This window comes from Rissa tridactyla, chromosome 7 (assembly GCF_028500815.1).
Source record: "Rissa tridactyla isolate bRisTri1 chromosome 7, bRisTri1.patW.cur.20221130, whole genome shotgun sequence".
NCBI classification, from domain to species: domain Eukaryota; kingdom Metazoa; phylum Chordata; class Aves; order Charadriiformes; family Laridae; genus Rissa; species Rissa tridactyla.
This window is the reverse complement of record NC_071472.1, coordinates 33235181-33251719: the sequence shown is the minus strand read 5'-3', so window position 1 is coordinate 33251719 and position 16539 is coordinate 33235181. Positions and strand designations below refer to the sequence as shown.

The following is a 16539-nucleotide window of genomic DNA, read 5'->3' as shown; positions in this document are numbered from 1 at the left end:
AAAAGCTTTCCAGAGAAAGACAAGGTAAATCTGAGAGAGCATTTTCATGCATTTGCTTTAAAATAGTCCTCTTACTTCTGTAACCATCACCACCTGCCCATTTCTCAATACATTACAACCCGCAATAAGCAAGCTTTGGTTATTACAACCTTTTGGTTGCAAGTCGAATGCTTTATTAGGAGACGTGATAGTGCAAGGAGGAGATGACACAATGACTCTGCTCTGAGGATGGCCAAAATCCATGTGCGTATGGAAGTCCATAGGCTTGGTAGGAGCTTTGGCCAGCAGCCGCCTTGTCCTGCCTCCCATTCCATGGTAGCTCTGCTGGCCAAACAGAAGAGCGGTTCATGCTTTTAGAGGTTGCTAGTCACCTTCCCTGCATCTGTGTTCTAGCTGGCCCACACATGGAAGTTGCCTTGATTCAAAGAAGATGCATGCTTCAGACAGGTAGGCATTTGGGGAGAACTCCAGCCTGCCCTGACAGCCCCTTTGATTTTACTGCGCTGTTGGAGACCAACAAGGGAGAGCTGCTCCCCCTGCACGTTAAAGCCTTCTCACCCTCTGCAGCCTGTGTCTTACAGGCACTTCCTTCACTCTGGCCTTTTCAAAGCTGTGATTGCTTTTACAAATGCACACAGGGCAATTTCAAGTGCGAGGTGCATCTGCTCTGCCTCTGACAGTTTCGCTCCTCCTGTGGATTTGCGCTATTAATCAGACTTTACCTTGTTTTCTTCTCAAGATTGAATGGTTTTATACAATCAAGAAGTGCCAAAGTGTTACAGAAAGCAAAGCTTCCACTAATGACTTTTAATAGCAACTTCAGCTTACAGCTTGGCTGCATGTAAACATGCTTTATGAAGATGCCCTCCATTTTAAAACAAAGATATCAGGTATGACCATGTAACTCTCAAGTGTTTGATGGGCCTCATACAGCTCTCTGCCCTCCATTCAAACCCACTCACACTCTTGCACGCAGTTTTTAAGACCCAGACAAGGATGCCTGTCTTTCCATTAGCGAGCTATTAGTTCATAGCAGCAGTCCAAACAAAGGCAACTATGTCAATAAACAACACATTCAAATCAAGGAGCCTGCAAATTTCCAACTTATGGGTCACAGGCCAGCAGAGCTGCAAAAGGGAGCCAAGGCCAAGGATTTTGGCCATGAAGAACTTGGGCACAAACTTTACAATTACAAACTTTGCAATTACATGGGCAAGAAAATGGACATCCTGCCCCAGCAATACTGATAACTGCCTTAGTCACAGCGGTTCCCTGTAAGGAGCCAGTGGTCCCCCTGGTTACCTTAGAAGGAGGGAAATGATGGCCAGCTAAGCGTAGAGTCAGGAATATAAACATCCCTTACATGTTGTCCTCTCTGCCTGCATCATACCCGACTCAACGTTGCTCCCGGAATAGGGCAGAATGGCCCCGGCTCCATTCCTTGGCCTATACAACCCTCTGGAGAAGTTTGAATAGCAACACACTGCAGTCCACAAGAGAAAACCATACCTGGAGTTAAAAACTGCAGTGCTGCTGGCATTCACAAGAGAAAGGAAGGCTACATAAAGCCTAAGAAAGTGTTTTTCCAACATACACCATTCTTACAATTGCTAAGCAGGTTATAGGCAACACTGGCTTAGACAAACATGGTAGTGTGCACAACCATTTTAAATATTTTGAAGGTTGTGTAAGAATTTCCTACTCACTGGAAATGGTGTCATTAAAACCACCTTCCATAACTATATTGTATCTGTGGGTCTAAGAACTCTCCTCTACCAGTCCTGTTTGCTGAATAAATAAGCATTTAGATTACACAGCAGGGTGAACTAAAATTGTGACATTGACTCTCTAAAGATAACACAAAAAGAAGGTGCAGAAGTTAGCCCAAGGCATTTACTAAAAATCAGTCATACACGTTTTGAGGGTTTTTCATACCCAGTTTCAAATGAATCTTAAAATGTTTGCTTTGGAATTTTCTGTTTGAAAGAAATCCTCTTCATGGTTAACACAGCCTGGGCCAGCTTTTAGCCAAACACCCCGTGCAGCTCTCCCGTGTGCACAGCAGGTACGAAGCTGCCTGGTGTTCAGTCCCATCTCAGAGTGGGACCTCAGGGGGAGCCCTGTGCCCCAGGAAACACAAAGGGTTTGTCACAGAGCTTGAAGTGCTTTGTTTTCATGTATGCAGACAACATGGCCATAGATGTAAGCAAATATTGTCTTAAGCTATGTATTTCCAACTTTAAGAGGAAGACTTGGATGTTTCACAAACCGTACAACTGCACCTCTCCTTCTTCTGACCCTCCTCACGTCCCCCTTCACACACACATACGTACATGTGTCAGCCATTTGTTCCGATGGGTTTAGCCTAGTTTGGATCAAAGCTTCCTCTACTTCATTTACCAGATTTGCTCAGATGGAAGGTCTCAGGGGAGAAATAATGTTAGTAAGAAGGGGGTTTTCAGCATTGAGTATGTAGGTCATTGGACTTTAAAATAAATGAGAGAATAGTTTATCTATTAAACAAGCCTCACAGTACATATTTCATGAAGCTATACTTAATTATAATCTAATGTGCACCACAGAGCTACCATGAAGAAAGATTAAGCAGTGGCCCATAATGCAGTGATTAATACAATTATTAGCTGGCCGGCATACGGTATCTATTATTTGGTACCACCATGAGAAACAACAGACCTCCAGTTTCTAAGGCTGGCACTTCCTGTGAAATGCAACAAACCCAAACATTTCCAGAGACAAAGGCCCATGTCTCTGCACCTCGCGAGAAGAGAATCCTTGGAGGCAGCAGGAGGAGTGCAAGGGAGTGAAAGCAGACTTGAACTTCCACTTCAAGTGCCTTTTACAGGGTTTGCTTCTCCACCACGGGTGTGCGAGAACATCCCACATCTTCCACTGTGCAGCGCAAGGCTTACTGCCTTCTTAATACCTCAAACAGCCTCTGATGCCAGGGGAGATTGATTTGAGTTGGAGTTAAAAGCTGAGGACAGGGAAGCATAAATATGCACCTACACTTTTTTGCTACGGTGATGGCTCCTAGGGACATGATGCACTCTATGTAAGATCCCCTAGTCTTCTATATTAAGGTACTGTAGACTAATGAAACACAGCTGTGAGATGAACAGATCTTTTATGGATGTTTAAGACTTGCCTGTTCTGGAATCACGGTCATGGACTGTATAGTACATCATATTACTTATGATGGAGGGCCAAGAAGTAGGTAATTTCTTTACTTTTCTATAAAATCATGTATGTGTCTGATATCTTGTAATGAAGTGATCAAAATTGGGAAGTTTTTTTTTTTCCTGTAGAAAAGCTAGAGAAGTTAGTTCATCCTAAGTTAAATGTCAGCAGGAGGACTGGCAAAACCAGTGATGCTAGCACCCCGAATTTCAGGCCCTGTTTTACATACTGAACTCAAATGTAAACTGGTCGGAGGACACAGCATCATATCCCATTTTCAGGTGCAGTCCTGCCCAGGAAAGGTGCTTGGCACCTTCTCAAAGGACATTACCTTGGCACGTCCGCTCAGGTCCTTGCTTCTGATGAGTGAGCCCAGTCTGAATCGTTACACACTTGGTGTCCTAAGTCATACAGCGCATTTGAAAATGCTGTCAGGTGTGACTGACCCACAGTCACACTGCCAGGAGCCACTGAATTTGGGAAGAAACCACATTTCACCCAAAGACCTGTTTGGTGTCCTATACCCAACTAGATCTATGCCGGAACACTGCAGGAGGTGTAAAAAGAAAAACAAACAAACAAACAAAACAAAACACCCCCACCCCAAAACCATACTGCAGCTGATTTAGTCCAGATTTCAGATTATCTGTCAAGAGTGTGGCGAAATCTCTACTGTGGCTGCTAATAAACACCATAGGCAGATGCAGTGCTGTGCCACCGCTAGGAAAAGGCCAGAGCGGTCTCTCTCACATGCTTACCCCTTCCCTGCTGTCCTGGGAAGTCCATCTGCAATGTTTGGTCAGTGATATGCAAGGTTTGGGGATTTCTAGACACACAGAATCAAAACCTTGCCTCCTTTTAAATACTACAGCAGAACTGTCGATTTAACACACAAGTTGTCTGACAGCTTTCTCACTGGGGGATGAGCTTTTGATTTAATGGCAGACTTTGGCATTACCAACCCAGTCCTCCCAGTCTGGCTGAAGCAGAGCTTCACGTTCAGAGACAGTGGCAAAACCCTCACCAGCAAGGTTACTGCTGACCTCTTGCTCAAGTTCAGAATATGTCATTCTGTCAATACCATCTACCTTGATTATACCAGGCTTTATATATCACGGGTTATGATCCCAGAGGGATGAAAAGCTTTTCCAAATTAAAAGCAGCATTTTAAAGAGGAAATACTCATACATTCCTATGTAGTTTTCATTTGATATCCTCAAGGCTAACCCCAGAACTCAAAGTCATGTTGATTGGAAGTGAATGTTTTTTCTGAGTGCAGCCATCTTACGAATTTAATGGAAGAAGGGAAGTAATAAAAATGTGCTCCATACTTTAATTAGTTCCCTCATAACATGGCATTTCCAAAATGGCAGTGCCAAAGAAAATCATTAATCCAGGAGAACAGACAAAGGCACTGTATGGGGCAAGGGACAGACCTGCAGGAGACACACACACGTGGCCCTTGTTTTCTCTTGCTGGTAAAGCTTACCTCAAAGACCAACTCTGATTGCGCAAAAGAAATCTGTACCAATATTAAATATGAAGCCCCTTTCCATTTCTTTGGCCTTGTTACAGAGTATCACAATTGAGAGATCATCTTTTGAATGCCTTGAACAGTATCTGGCAGCAGGATGAATGTAAATGGCCTATTTTTCTGGACACGCATTCACCCTGGGTACGGCAGGTGCTAGGCTTAAGCTGACGCTATCATGCGATCATTTCAACATCTGCATTTCACTATGCAAGTGAGAAAACCTGTGTCAGATGTATGAAAGCAAACACGACCTGCTGCAAACAGCAGACATCTTTCCCAGCAGTCAGTCCTTAGGCCTACACACGATTGTCTTACAGATTTCTTGTGTCAGTAGCCTCTGGCAATAGCTGTGGCATTAGTTGTACCACAGGGAGGAACCAAGGAAGCAACAGAAGCCCCAAGACACCTCTGACTCTCAGTCTCTTGCTACTTCTTCCTGGCCATCAGGCAGGGGCAGATGTGGAAGTTTATAACCACAGAGAGGAACTCGGGGAAGAATTCACACAAGCAGAATTATTGCTAGGGAACAAAGCTCAGGTGATGGCACAGGGGTGACCAAATCCAAGCGAACAGCTGTTCCATGAAGGAACAGTCTTGTTCGATCCCAACAAAGAGACTGGGGGAAAAAATGGAGGGTAGTTTGACCTGTTCCTATGGCACAGCTCCTGCGTTGATCTGCAACAACCATACAGCCCCCACAAGAGCCACAACTTTGCCCCCTCAGCACTTCTTGGTTATAGAACAGAAATTGATACCTGTGTGCGGTTGAATGCTACTCTTGCAAAGACAGCTTGAGACACACTGGCTCTCTTCAGCTCATCTCTGACTTGCTGGTAAATATCTGGAGAGACTTCCACCGATGAATTTGATGGCTCTGGTTTGACAGCTCTAGGGATGGGTGGATGATTCAAGAACTGCTGGTTGATAGCTTGTGGGTGCTGGTGAGCCAATAGCCGGCTGACAGCAATCTGTTGGTTTATCAGATGGGCCATTGCTATCTGCTGCCTCACCAGTTGTGGACTGAGCTGAGGAGACAGGAGCCCAGGGTTTATCATTGTCTGCATCGTTGGCACTTGGTTTCGGATTGGAGTACTGTGGTGAATTTGGCCATGAGGAGACTGTTCGTTAGTTTTTCCCAAGGTTGCCAGCTGGTTGATATTTGGTAAGTGCATGGGACGTTGACCAAGAACACAATAGTCTGAAAGGTTTTCTCTTTCCACTCTTTCCACTGTTAAAAGAGAAAAATTAGTTTGCTGTCATTTCAGTTTGCACTTAGAAGAGGACTGTCAGAGTAAGGGTTACTGCAGGTGACCGTACACAACAGCATCCGCTGTAGTTTGCAAATCTGCATTTGCATAAAAGCTTCACAGAAACATAAGCAAAAGCAGCATAAAGTAAAAGCAACAACAATAATTAACATTCTTTTGGACTTCTCAGGTGTCACACACTGCTCAGGAAGCAGGTAGCAGGTATCAAATCGGTAGCAGGTATCCTCTCCAGCCCCATTCCCTAAAGAAACGAGCTTGGACATTTCCACTGTCACTAACTTTTGAATCTGTCACCAAATTGAGTAACTTTTAAAAGGGGTGAATTTTAAAAGGGGTGAATGTTTCAGAATCACTGGCATCTAGGTGAAGGAAAGAAAGCCAAAATAGTATCCACTCACACAAACCCAATGGAAACCCGACCATTCCCTGTGCAGCCCGTGGAACAGCTTCTCATTACAAACTCAGCAACTATATCTTATCTGACATAAACTCTACTTTGCGTTGTGTGTGGACAAAATTATCTGGTAACGTCAATTCACCCCAAAGCTGCTTGAGTGACAGTATGCTACAAAACCATGTGATTCATACATGAGAAAATTTTAAAGCAATGGTTCCTATATCCAAAGCCTCACCACTATGAGTCTGTCCAGAAACCTTAAAGAATCTCTGCATGAAGGCCCACTTTAAAGAAAGTAGCCTCACTCTTTTAAAAAAATAAATTTGTTTGGCACAACAAGACCCGTGATCATTAAGTGACATCCTCCTACAAAAAAATTAAACACTACAAACCAAATGCATATATTGTAATTTTCTATACAGATACGTATTGTCCCTTTTAAATATGTTATGCCAGCAATACTGCAGTATCTTTTTATGTAACTGCAAAAGTAAATGTGCTTATTACAAAGCTAAATTTCCTCTAAAAGTAGTATTTGAAATAAGAAATTAAGTTTTAAAAGTACATAAATATAACTTTTGGATATATTATATAACTGTTATGTAATAGTTGGGGGTTGGACTAGATGATCTCCAGAGGTCCCTTCCAACCCTACGATTCTGTGATTAGATATATATTAGATAATTTTAAGTAATCAGAAGTCATTTTACAGTAGCTTGCAGATTCAATGAGTCTCACTACATGCAATTGGATAGGCATTTATATATTGATCTGATAGAAAAGTGTTCAGGGACGCATATCATACGACTAGAAAACTACCAGCTCACCCCTGTATTGCTCTCAGCAAGTAAGAAGATAGGATTTATTTCATAAATGCCATAATAGCATTATAACTTGTGTAATGATTAACAACTGTACAAGGCTTTGAACTCTTTTTTAAAACTTAATCTATATAAAGCTTTGAAGCTTTACACAGTTAATACTCAGGATGACAGTTTACTGATGACTTTCTCTGTTTCCTTCTAAATAGAAAGACAGCTCTTTTCACCTTCCACAGTTAATATCTCAGACGGAGAGGGCTGAATTCTCACTGGGGAGGGAGTCATGCCCTGAACACACACAAACACATACAGTTACTATCTTTAGAGCTGTCATTCTGGAACATCACAAGTACTGAATTTTACAACTAGGTGAATTAGTACCCCGGATTTTCTTGTAAGAAATTTTAACTCACTCTTCCCATTCTTTTAAAGAAAAATCCCACATTTCTATGAAATAATTGCTTTAAAAAAAAATTAAATTAAAAATTAAGCATTTCTAAGAGAAGTATTAATTCCATTTTTCCACAAAAAACGTTTCAACCCAACTGATTTTCTAAATAAGTGCTTATTTGTGCAGTGTATTTCAACTATGAAACTCAATGCAATACGTGCAATACACAAACACGATTGTCAGCAAATGACCACTTTGCTACGTTACTCACAGCCTGCCTGAAATATATAACGCAGTAATTCAGTTTGCTGAAAATATTGAAAATCCCTACTCAAATGTCCCTCCTCGCGATGTCAGTAGGACTCCCTGAAAATCAGGTACAGAACGCTCTATACCACTAGTCTCTGGCTTTAGGAACAGCCACTGTGAAGTATGAAATAGGAGCCGTGTTAATACCAGGGATGGACCCAGTGTGGATATAGAGATGCCATGGGTGGGCAAGGGAGCCGGGAAGAGAGGCTGCTTTAGCACAGCCCCAGCCCATGTTCTGTGCAGAGCCCAGATGGCCGCACTAACTCTTGCCTCCTCAGCCTCTCTGCAGTAAGTCTGCACCTGAGTAAAGCCATTAAATATACACAATTGCCAGCAAAACCAAATGCAATTATTCCAAAGGTGCAGTAGCTACTTGGCAATCAGGAATTAATCTGATGTAAATAGAATAAAGATGTTGCTCAGTGTGCTTGGTGCTCAGCGAAATACTTGGAGCATCCTGCTAAAAGAAAACACAATAAGAACTACTTTTGGTCTTCATTTACATCCCCAGAAATCTAGAGTTCTTCCACTAGGAGTTTCAGAAGAGCTGAAATAAGTTCTGAACTATTTTGTAGTTTAAGAAATACACAGAGAATAAGTAACTGAAACCAACAAATTACTACTTGTTAGAACACAAAAACAGTAACCAAGTGTTTTTGAAAACTTGGTGAGAAATAAATATAAATAACATTCAGTTTCTGGGCTGAACCACATTTGCCAAGTTTCCACCCACTCCTGACTTCAGTGCCAAGTTATAAACCCCTATAAAAATAAAGTTTAAGATGAAAAGGCTGCCAGGCTGTTAATCTCTGCAGCGCTACTTGGAATTACAATTACACAGAGACATCACCTGACTTACTTCCATAGGTGTATTTTTCCCTTATTATCAGTTTCCTTTTTCAATCACATAAGACTATACAGCCATGCATATACTCCCAATAAACAACCCAGATTCTAGTCACTTCAACCACTTCAATAATAAAAGGTTACCATTAACAGTTACGCTGGATGGAAAAAATGTGCATTACTCAACTCCTCAAGACTCTTTGCTTCTCTAACACATTGCCCCTATCAGATTCCCTGTTGTTCTTTGGTAACTATGGACTGGTAGGGCTCTGCGGGGCCGGACAGGAGCGAGCCTGAGACAACCCTGAGATGGAGACTGGCACTGCCCTGGGAGACAGGCCAGCTTGCTGGCAATGCTCTAAGAAAAAAGGGATACAGGAGCCACAAAGCTGCTGTGACATCCATGTTCTGCTTCAGATCTTCTCGAGACAGGATTTTTCCATTTGCATCCTCCATTTTCCATGTTCCTACCCCATTACAGTCTTCCCGTCTCCTTCCCTTGTTTGCTATTGCTCCACTCAAACTATGGATATATTTACAGCTCTTGTAATCCTGTATCAACCGGCTGCTACTTGAATACATTGGAATACAAAGCAGTGAAGACAGAGCACCAGGACCTTAAAATAGGAAGGAAGGGGCTCCATGGACACGTGCTGTCTGTGTTCAAGTGCTGCTGACAAACTTCCTCTGCTAGAGATGCCTGTGCTGGTTAAACAAAAGCTGGTCCTGGAGGCTGTTACCCACCTCCATCTGTGGTGTGACCACAGCAAAAGACATGGAAGCGTTTCCCTTTTCTCCCTGCATCACACTGCCTGGTACACGATTCTTGAAGCAGCTCTTTGCTTGAAGAGCCCTTTTAAACCAAGTACAACACTACTGCCATATTTGAGAGCCACGCACCCTTCTGTAGCCATACACTAGGTAGGCAGATTCAAGGTGTCTGGACGACAGGTCCTGTGCCAAGCTCAGCAAGCAGCTCTCGGAGCACTCCAGAATAACATCTACCCTTCATTTTCCTATACCCCCCTACAACATGTCACTACCTCTACAAGACAGTCAGAAAGCAACACAATCCCCAGAATGGGAGCAGCAAATTGTCATATTTCAATGTTCCTTTCTCTTCTTATAATGATTACCACGTGTGTCAATGTATTTCAATTCCATACTGAGTAAGAAACTTCCTGGATACAGCACAAAAGCAACCCAGTGCACCCTTCCCCTGTGTGATGCTCTTAACCCCTACCCAAATCTTCCTTGCACAGTCAAGCGGCTGACACAGTCCACAGCACAATAGCTTGGGGTGGTCCGCATGCAACTTTCCATTTGAAATAAAACCAGCTTAAAAGATTTAAAATAAGATTTATTTCTCCACCTTCCCTTCCCCTCACCCTCTATTTTCACTGAGTTGTTAATAGGAACATTCTGACAAACAGCCTGTGGGGCATTTAGGGCTTATGAGCGGCAGAGAATTGACTGACAGCACTGGGAACCAAATTCCTATGCACAGTAACGGATGCAGCAGGGAGAGCAAGAGCGTAACACGTCTCCCAGCACTGCACTGCAGCGGGGGCACGGAAGACCCTCCAGCACCCCCGACCCAGAGAGTCCTGAACTTTTCAGTCCCACAGGCGTATGGGCACTTTGCCCCCAAGTAGGAAGAGGCTGGTAAAGAAACTTTTTGTAATAAGTTACTAGCCGGCAGAATTGCCATGCTTCAATTGTGACAGGATGTCACCACCCAGGGCTGTTCTTCAGTGCTTCAGAGTTTGCTTCTTTGTTTTATATTATTATTTAAAACCTGGTGATCGTAAAAGCCATTACCAGCAGTGGTCATGGCCAAGCAGGGAGAGCTCTGTGAATTCTAGTGTGCCCTGCACTCAGCTTGAGATAGAAAGGTTCCCACCATTTCTCCTGGCTTAGCACCAGCTTGCTCACTGGAGCAAGACCTGAACTTTGGAGCTGTGCTTGGGGGACAAAGCGCTCTCCGGCACAGTACCAGCCTCCGCCTCGGAGAGACCGGGCTGCTGCACTGCGCTGAGAGGATGCCCTCTTGCTTATCCTACGTAATTATGAACTACCACTTTGTAAATAACAGAACCACTCCAGAGCACAGGAGGTGCTTTTAAAGTGGTAATTCTGTATCTTTTCATCTATAATTAGGATAATTACTTATTTCTTTTAATCACAGCCCACTTAACCACTTCAGTGCAAAGGGCTGGTCTGAGGAGTCTCATTTTCGTTCAACATCTAATCTTCGTATTTACCCAAAGTCATTCACTGACTTCATTCACTGTCTGATCTCTGCCTGGGCCATTTGTTCCTGCAGTCAGGACTGGAGACTGGTTGACTGAAGAGGCAGCCGTGATAAGAAGTTGTAACTTTTAAAACCTTTCCCTTCCTCTACTCCTGCAGGACAGCAAATAACCTCAAAATAGGTATTGAGTACATACAGAAATTGTTTGGCTGCTGGCTGTGGGCAGCAAAGCCCTCTGTCCAAGCCTAATGGAAAACAGACAGGAAAGGGCATTGTCTGTTCTTCGTTGTGTTGCAAATCGCTCAGTTCCCACCAAAGCACAAGTCACTATTTTTGTATTTAGGACCACCACCATTAAAGTGGACCTTTGATCAGCATCAGTTTGAGGTGAACTGAGCAGCGTGTACTAACATTGTTGACTCTCTCTGTGCAGCTGACCTTCTCCTCTCGTCCCAAAGACTAAATCCAAGTCATCCCTTGGGACACAGAGATGCTGACATGTTTTTTGTGAATTCTGCTTACACATATTCTTCTGACAGGCTGTCCCTTTGGGCACTGCTTCAAAAGATGCTTGTCTGAAAAGAAAAATTTAACCCATGATCCTATTTTTAGATTATTTTGGGGTCACTATACAAGTTCAAGAGGGCACACCGAAGTACAAACTCATTTATTCCTAAGGATGTTAATAATGTTTGTGGACAGGATATGCCAGATCCATAGGGCAGAGAACAGCAATACATTGAAGGTGTTTTAGCGACCACCTGGTCTAATGCATGAATATTGGTCAGGTGAAACAGAAAAGGAGAAGCAGGGCAAACATTACTCAGAACTGTCTGACAGAGAGTACCGGTTTAGATGGACTGATGGTCTCATCCGATATAAAAATACCTCCCTTCCTGTCAAACTACTGTGACAGAAATCTGCCCTGCTATTTAAGTACTAACCTTTCGTGGGCACCTCAAGAGGGAGGTGCAAACCTCCTAGAATACCCAGTCAATTGTGCAATCCCTCCAGGAGAGACGTATGCATCTCTTCCTGACTCACAACATCAGAGATGGTGAAAGGAATAAGACAGAACACAAACATCATTAAGACAGACATATAAAGTCTCCAGATACTTTGAGTGAACAGAATTCAATTCTACCATCAGAGTTATGTATTCTATGAAATCCATGTGATGACAGACAGACACATTGCAGCTTTCACACACGGAAAGCTTATGTTTGTACCTAAGCTTCAGGTTTTCCTCCCGTTCCAATCTAATCTCCCCTAATCCTCACTTTTAAAAAATTCCTTTCCTTTTAAGCTAACATGTCGCTGTTTGTCAGTACACAAAAATGTTTTTTTAAATATGAAGGAAAATTCATTTTGAGATTCTGCAGATTAAAAAAAAAAAAAGTGTTTGCTTTTTAGAAAATGAAGACGACCATTCTTCACTAAGAATTCAAAAGTGGCTGGGCAGAAGACAGCCTCAGAACACAACTGGTCCTCCCTAAGAAAAGCACTGTACTTGTAACAGGAGACATTTTAAAACTGTAAAGCTGAGTGACATTATTTGACCAGGTTTGGTCAGCGTCTCTTAATTAAAAAAGGTATAATGTCACCTGCATGGCAGGGACAAGACACGGGACAAGCGGCTAGGCAGTTTCTCTACAGAAAGGTTTCCAACCTTTATTGTACTGACATATGTTCCCCAAAACAGCCGTGGCTGCACCTCGAGCCACATGCACACGCAAGAGATGGCATTCAGCTCACCGCATGTACCCTTCTGCCACGACACCTGTACTATTAAAAGTGAGAGCCACTGCTCCAAAACAGCCAGAAGACATGAAAGACATTCTGCAAAGTTGAAATTCATATATGCATTTACTTTACATAAAAGTTAAGCTGAAGTGAAAAAAAACAAAACAAAACAAAACCAAAACCAAACAAGGACTCTGTTTTAATTCTCTGTAAAGAGAGCAATAGCCAAGAGGGCTACAACTCATAAAGCACTGCAGTGGGTAAATTGTTTCTTAACAGAACACACGCACAGTCCCCCAAACTAGCACTTACCATCAGGGACAACGCTGAAATACAAAATGCTAATGTGGGTGTGGAAAACAGCAGTTAAGGGGTCTATAACTCTTGCTGAATCTTGACAACTTTAAACTTACATTTAAAGAGAGATGCCACTTTTTGCTCACGAGCAATGCAAACCAATGAACTACTCTCCTCATAAAACAGCAGAGCAGTCCACAGACGAAGAGGACGTCTCTGAGTCAGAGACAATCTTCAGGTCATATATGTCATCTAGATGCTGAAAAGCTTGCCTGTGAATGATGTTATTTTCTTTCCTTTTTCCTTAAGAAAGTGAGGAAAGTCCTATTTTTAGTGAAATAAACACACAGTCAGGAGTGTAAAAGTAAGTAAAGGAAAAATTACAGTAATGTCAAGAGCCACAGAGCTGACCTGAACGACCCTAACTGGTTTAGTGCCAGAGCTGCGACTAATACCCAAACAAGACATGAAATGATCTCTTCTTGAAAAACCTAACATTTCTGCCTCAATCTATTAGTTAAAAAGGCAAAGGGTCAAGATCTATATATGCATATATATACATACATACATATATGCCCCTCTATTTACATAGAGAGAGATAGATACACACACACGTATCAATAAATAGGATATTTTTAAAAGTCAAAAACACTGCTTGGGAAAAATCTGGTGTGCCTTTTCAAGAGGCTTCCACAACATCTGCTTCAGAGGAACAATTAAAAACTGTTCCTCAAAGCACGTAACAACAATTTTCCCCTGACTCGCCCTGGCATTATCACTGTGCTGCAATCCTGCCTTCCTTCAGCCTGGAAATAACAAAGCCAGGAGCCCTTCTGCATCCTATTTCCAACCTCTCTCAACCTACAACAGCCTCTAGAACCCAGTATAAGGAAAACAGATTGCTCTGTCTATCCGTTATGGGAAGTAAGCAAACATACTTTCAAGAATAAAACAGCACACAAACAACAAATCAGTAATACTGGAAAAATCAAAGAGCAGCCAAAGCAAATTCTCAACTCAAGGAAGCTAGGAAAGCTTTTTCTTACATTTCTGATCTGTTGAAATAGAACTAACAGAGCCCTCCTCCTTTAAACTGAAAAGCCTCATCATTTCACAAAAACTTTGAGACAGCCACAGTCTCAAAACTCACATCCACAGAAAGCTATATTTTGACAGCCGCTGATGGCAGGAGCAAAGATGAAATGTTCTTAATACGCAGACAAAGAAAATATGTCTTTTTATTTTTAAGTTCACAATGTATTTATTTCTCCCCTCTGCCTTCCTAAGTTCCTCCCACCGAGCTAAGTTGTGTCACCAGGCAAAAAGAAAAAATTCACACCAGTTAAGAGTTTCAGTTGTGAAAGAATTCTGATACAGTGATAGTCCTTCTGATAAAAATAGAAAGCGTGACACTTGGAAGTGAAATATCTATTGAGAAATAGAGCTAAAAATTATTCTAAATGCTACGAACCCAAAACACTGGGCAATGAGTAGGTAACTGGTGCAAGTTTGATCCCTTGACAATGATCTGAGTTTTATGGAAAAGTTCTGAAATACTTCTCTCCACGCGTACATACATATAGGTATATAGTTACTTACAAAGTGTTATTTTTATTTGTGTATCTTTTTGATAATCAAATTAAGAACCAATGCAAGCCTTTTGAACAATTACTCAAATCCTGAATTTCAACAACGTTGAATACCTTCTCCCAGCTTCAGCAAGTTCAGCATCTAGAGAAATGAGGCGCGCGGTTCTCAGATGGAGAGGAGTAACCCCGTGGGACTGGGCAGGAGAAAGACAGTTTGAGAATCACTGGGCTAAGCTATTGCTGTATAATCGTCACCAATTAATATGTAACCTGTATTAAAAAGGGGGAACTCTGATTTCTTTATTCAAGTAGGTTTAAACACATTTAAATCCCATCACGTGTGCACAACTGTGTACTAAAACGCCTTGCATACCTCAAAAAGAAGAAAAATAAAAAAGTAAACAAAAAGAGTTTAAAAAAAAGCCTTCATATAGTAATATTAAATTCATTCACGGTGCATATTCTGAACAAAATTACAATACAAACTAGATAGCTTCATTACCATCCCAAATGATTACAGACTCCATGAGGGGAAGAGAAAGTTCAGAGAACTGTAAGCTTTTTCTTTCCCAACTACTGCACGCTTTCCGTTATATAGAACTGTATTAATATAAGCTCTCCTTCAAATACATATATGTATCCCAAGGAGACTGGAAAGGGCGGACATCCCGTTATAAACTCACTCGTGCCCTCACACGTATCCCAAGTGGTAGGCTGAGAGCCAGGAGGAGACAAAAAGCCTCCATCCCCACACCAGCCAATTCCCCAATCCGTCTGTGTACTAACTCTCGTGCCGCTGAGTAAACTGTGAATGTCTCAAAACCTTAAGGGGCTGGGGCGGGGTGGGAGAAAAAAAATTCAAGCAGAATTTTATTCTAGCATCATCTTGACACAAGACAAAATTACCATGCTGAGCTGAACTAACTGAAAACTTTTTTTAAATTACAAGCATAAATAGTTTAGCTGTCTTTTCGGTGAGTTCAACAGAATGCACACTGAGAATGTTTACTTGAGATTTGATACAATTTCATTTGTGTACAGCTCTTACATCTGTTGCTAATGATATCAAATTATTGATTGTTCACTTTCTTATATTTATTTAAACATTAACTATATACTCGGCAACCTGATGCTTTTCTTCTTCTTTTTTTTTTCCAGAGAACTTTTTATTCTTGCCTGGCTTCAGTTGTAATTACTTTGATCTTCCAGAGTGTATAATTATTTTGCTGTTTATTTATTTCTATGAGAAAGGAAAAAAGTTTGACCTAGGAGATCTATATGTGGCAATTTGTAACAGAATCACATAGCTTATGTTTAGGAAATCATGGTTTTGATTAAGAAGGAACCATTTAGTTCCCACTGTTTTATTAAAACAGACATTAGCAGATAATAGGAAACACATTTAACACTGTAGGCCGCCTTTACTTTGCAACGTCAATAAAGTTATTTTGAAGTCCCTTCCTATTTTGCTTTTACCACAGCTCATGTGAATTGTTTTTTGCTTTTACTTTCTAATAACCAGCTCTAGAGTTACACATGGATATAGATGCTGGTCCCAAAGACTCTGAATTATAGTTTTACCCAGTCTATCCAGATTACAACCTGAAAAATGAATCGCTGCATCATCCATCCACCTTCATGGAAAACCTAAGTCCTTTTTTTTAATTATTATTACAGGAACATGTGGTGACTAAAGCATAGAAGTCCAGTCACTGATTTTGCATGCTAACTAACTGAGCTGTCCTGTAGGAATATCCGTCTACAGAAAAGACACAAAACGTCACGCGAACAGAGATGATGAGAAATTGAAACCACCCAAAGCAGTGCAGAAGTCTTCCTGTTTCCAGGGGGTTTAGATTACTGCCCTGAAGTTGCACGGCTGTTTATTC

At 41.8% G+C, this 16539-nt stretch overlaps 1 protein-coding gene across 6 annotated transcripts in view; it reads right to left on the bottom strand.

Annotated features, from left to right (window-relative positions):
* The window catches only part of SATB2 (SATB homeobox 2), a 137899-nt gene that overhangs the window by 50151 nt on the left and 71209 nt on the right, over nucleotides 1-16539 (bottom strand). For all 6 annotated transcript variants that reach the window (XM_054209630.1, XM_054209628.1, XM_054209631.1 and 3 more), the window contains one exon: nucleotides 5488-5960. In XM_054209630.1, the coding sequence (XP_054065605.1) occupies nucleotides 5488-5960 (473 nt within the window). The remainder of the gene's footprint in view (nucleotides 1-5487; nucleotides 5961-16539) is intronic.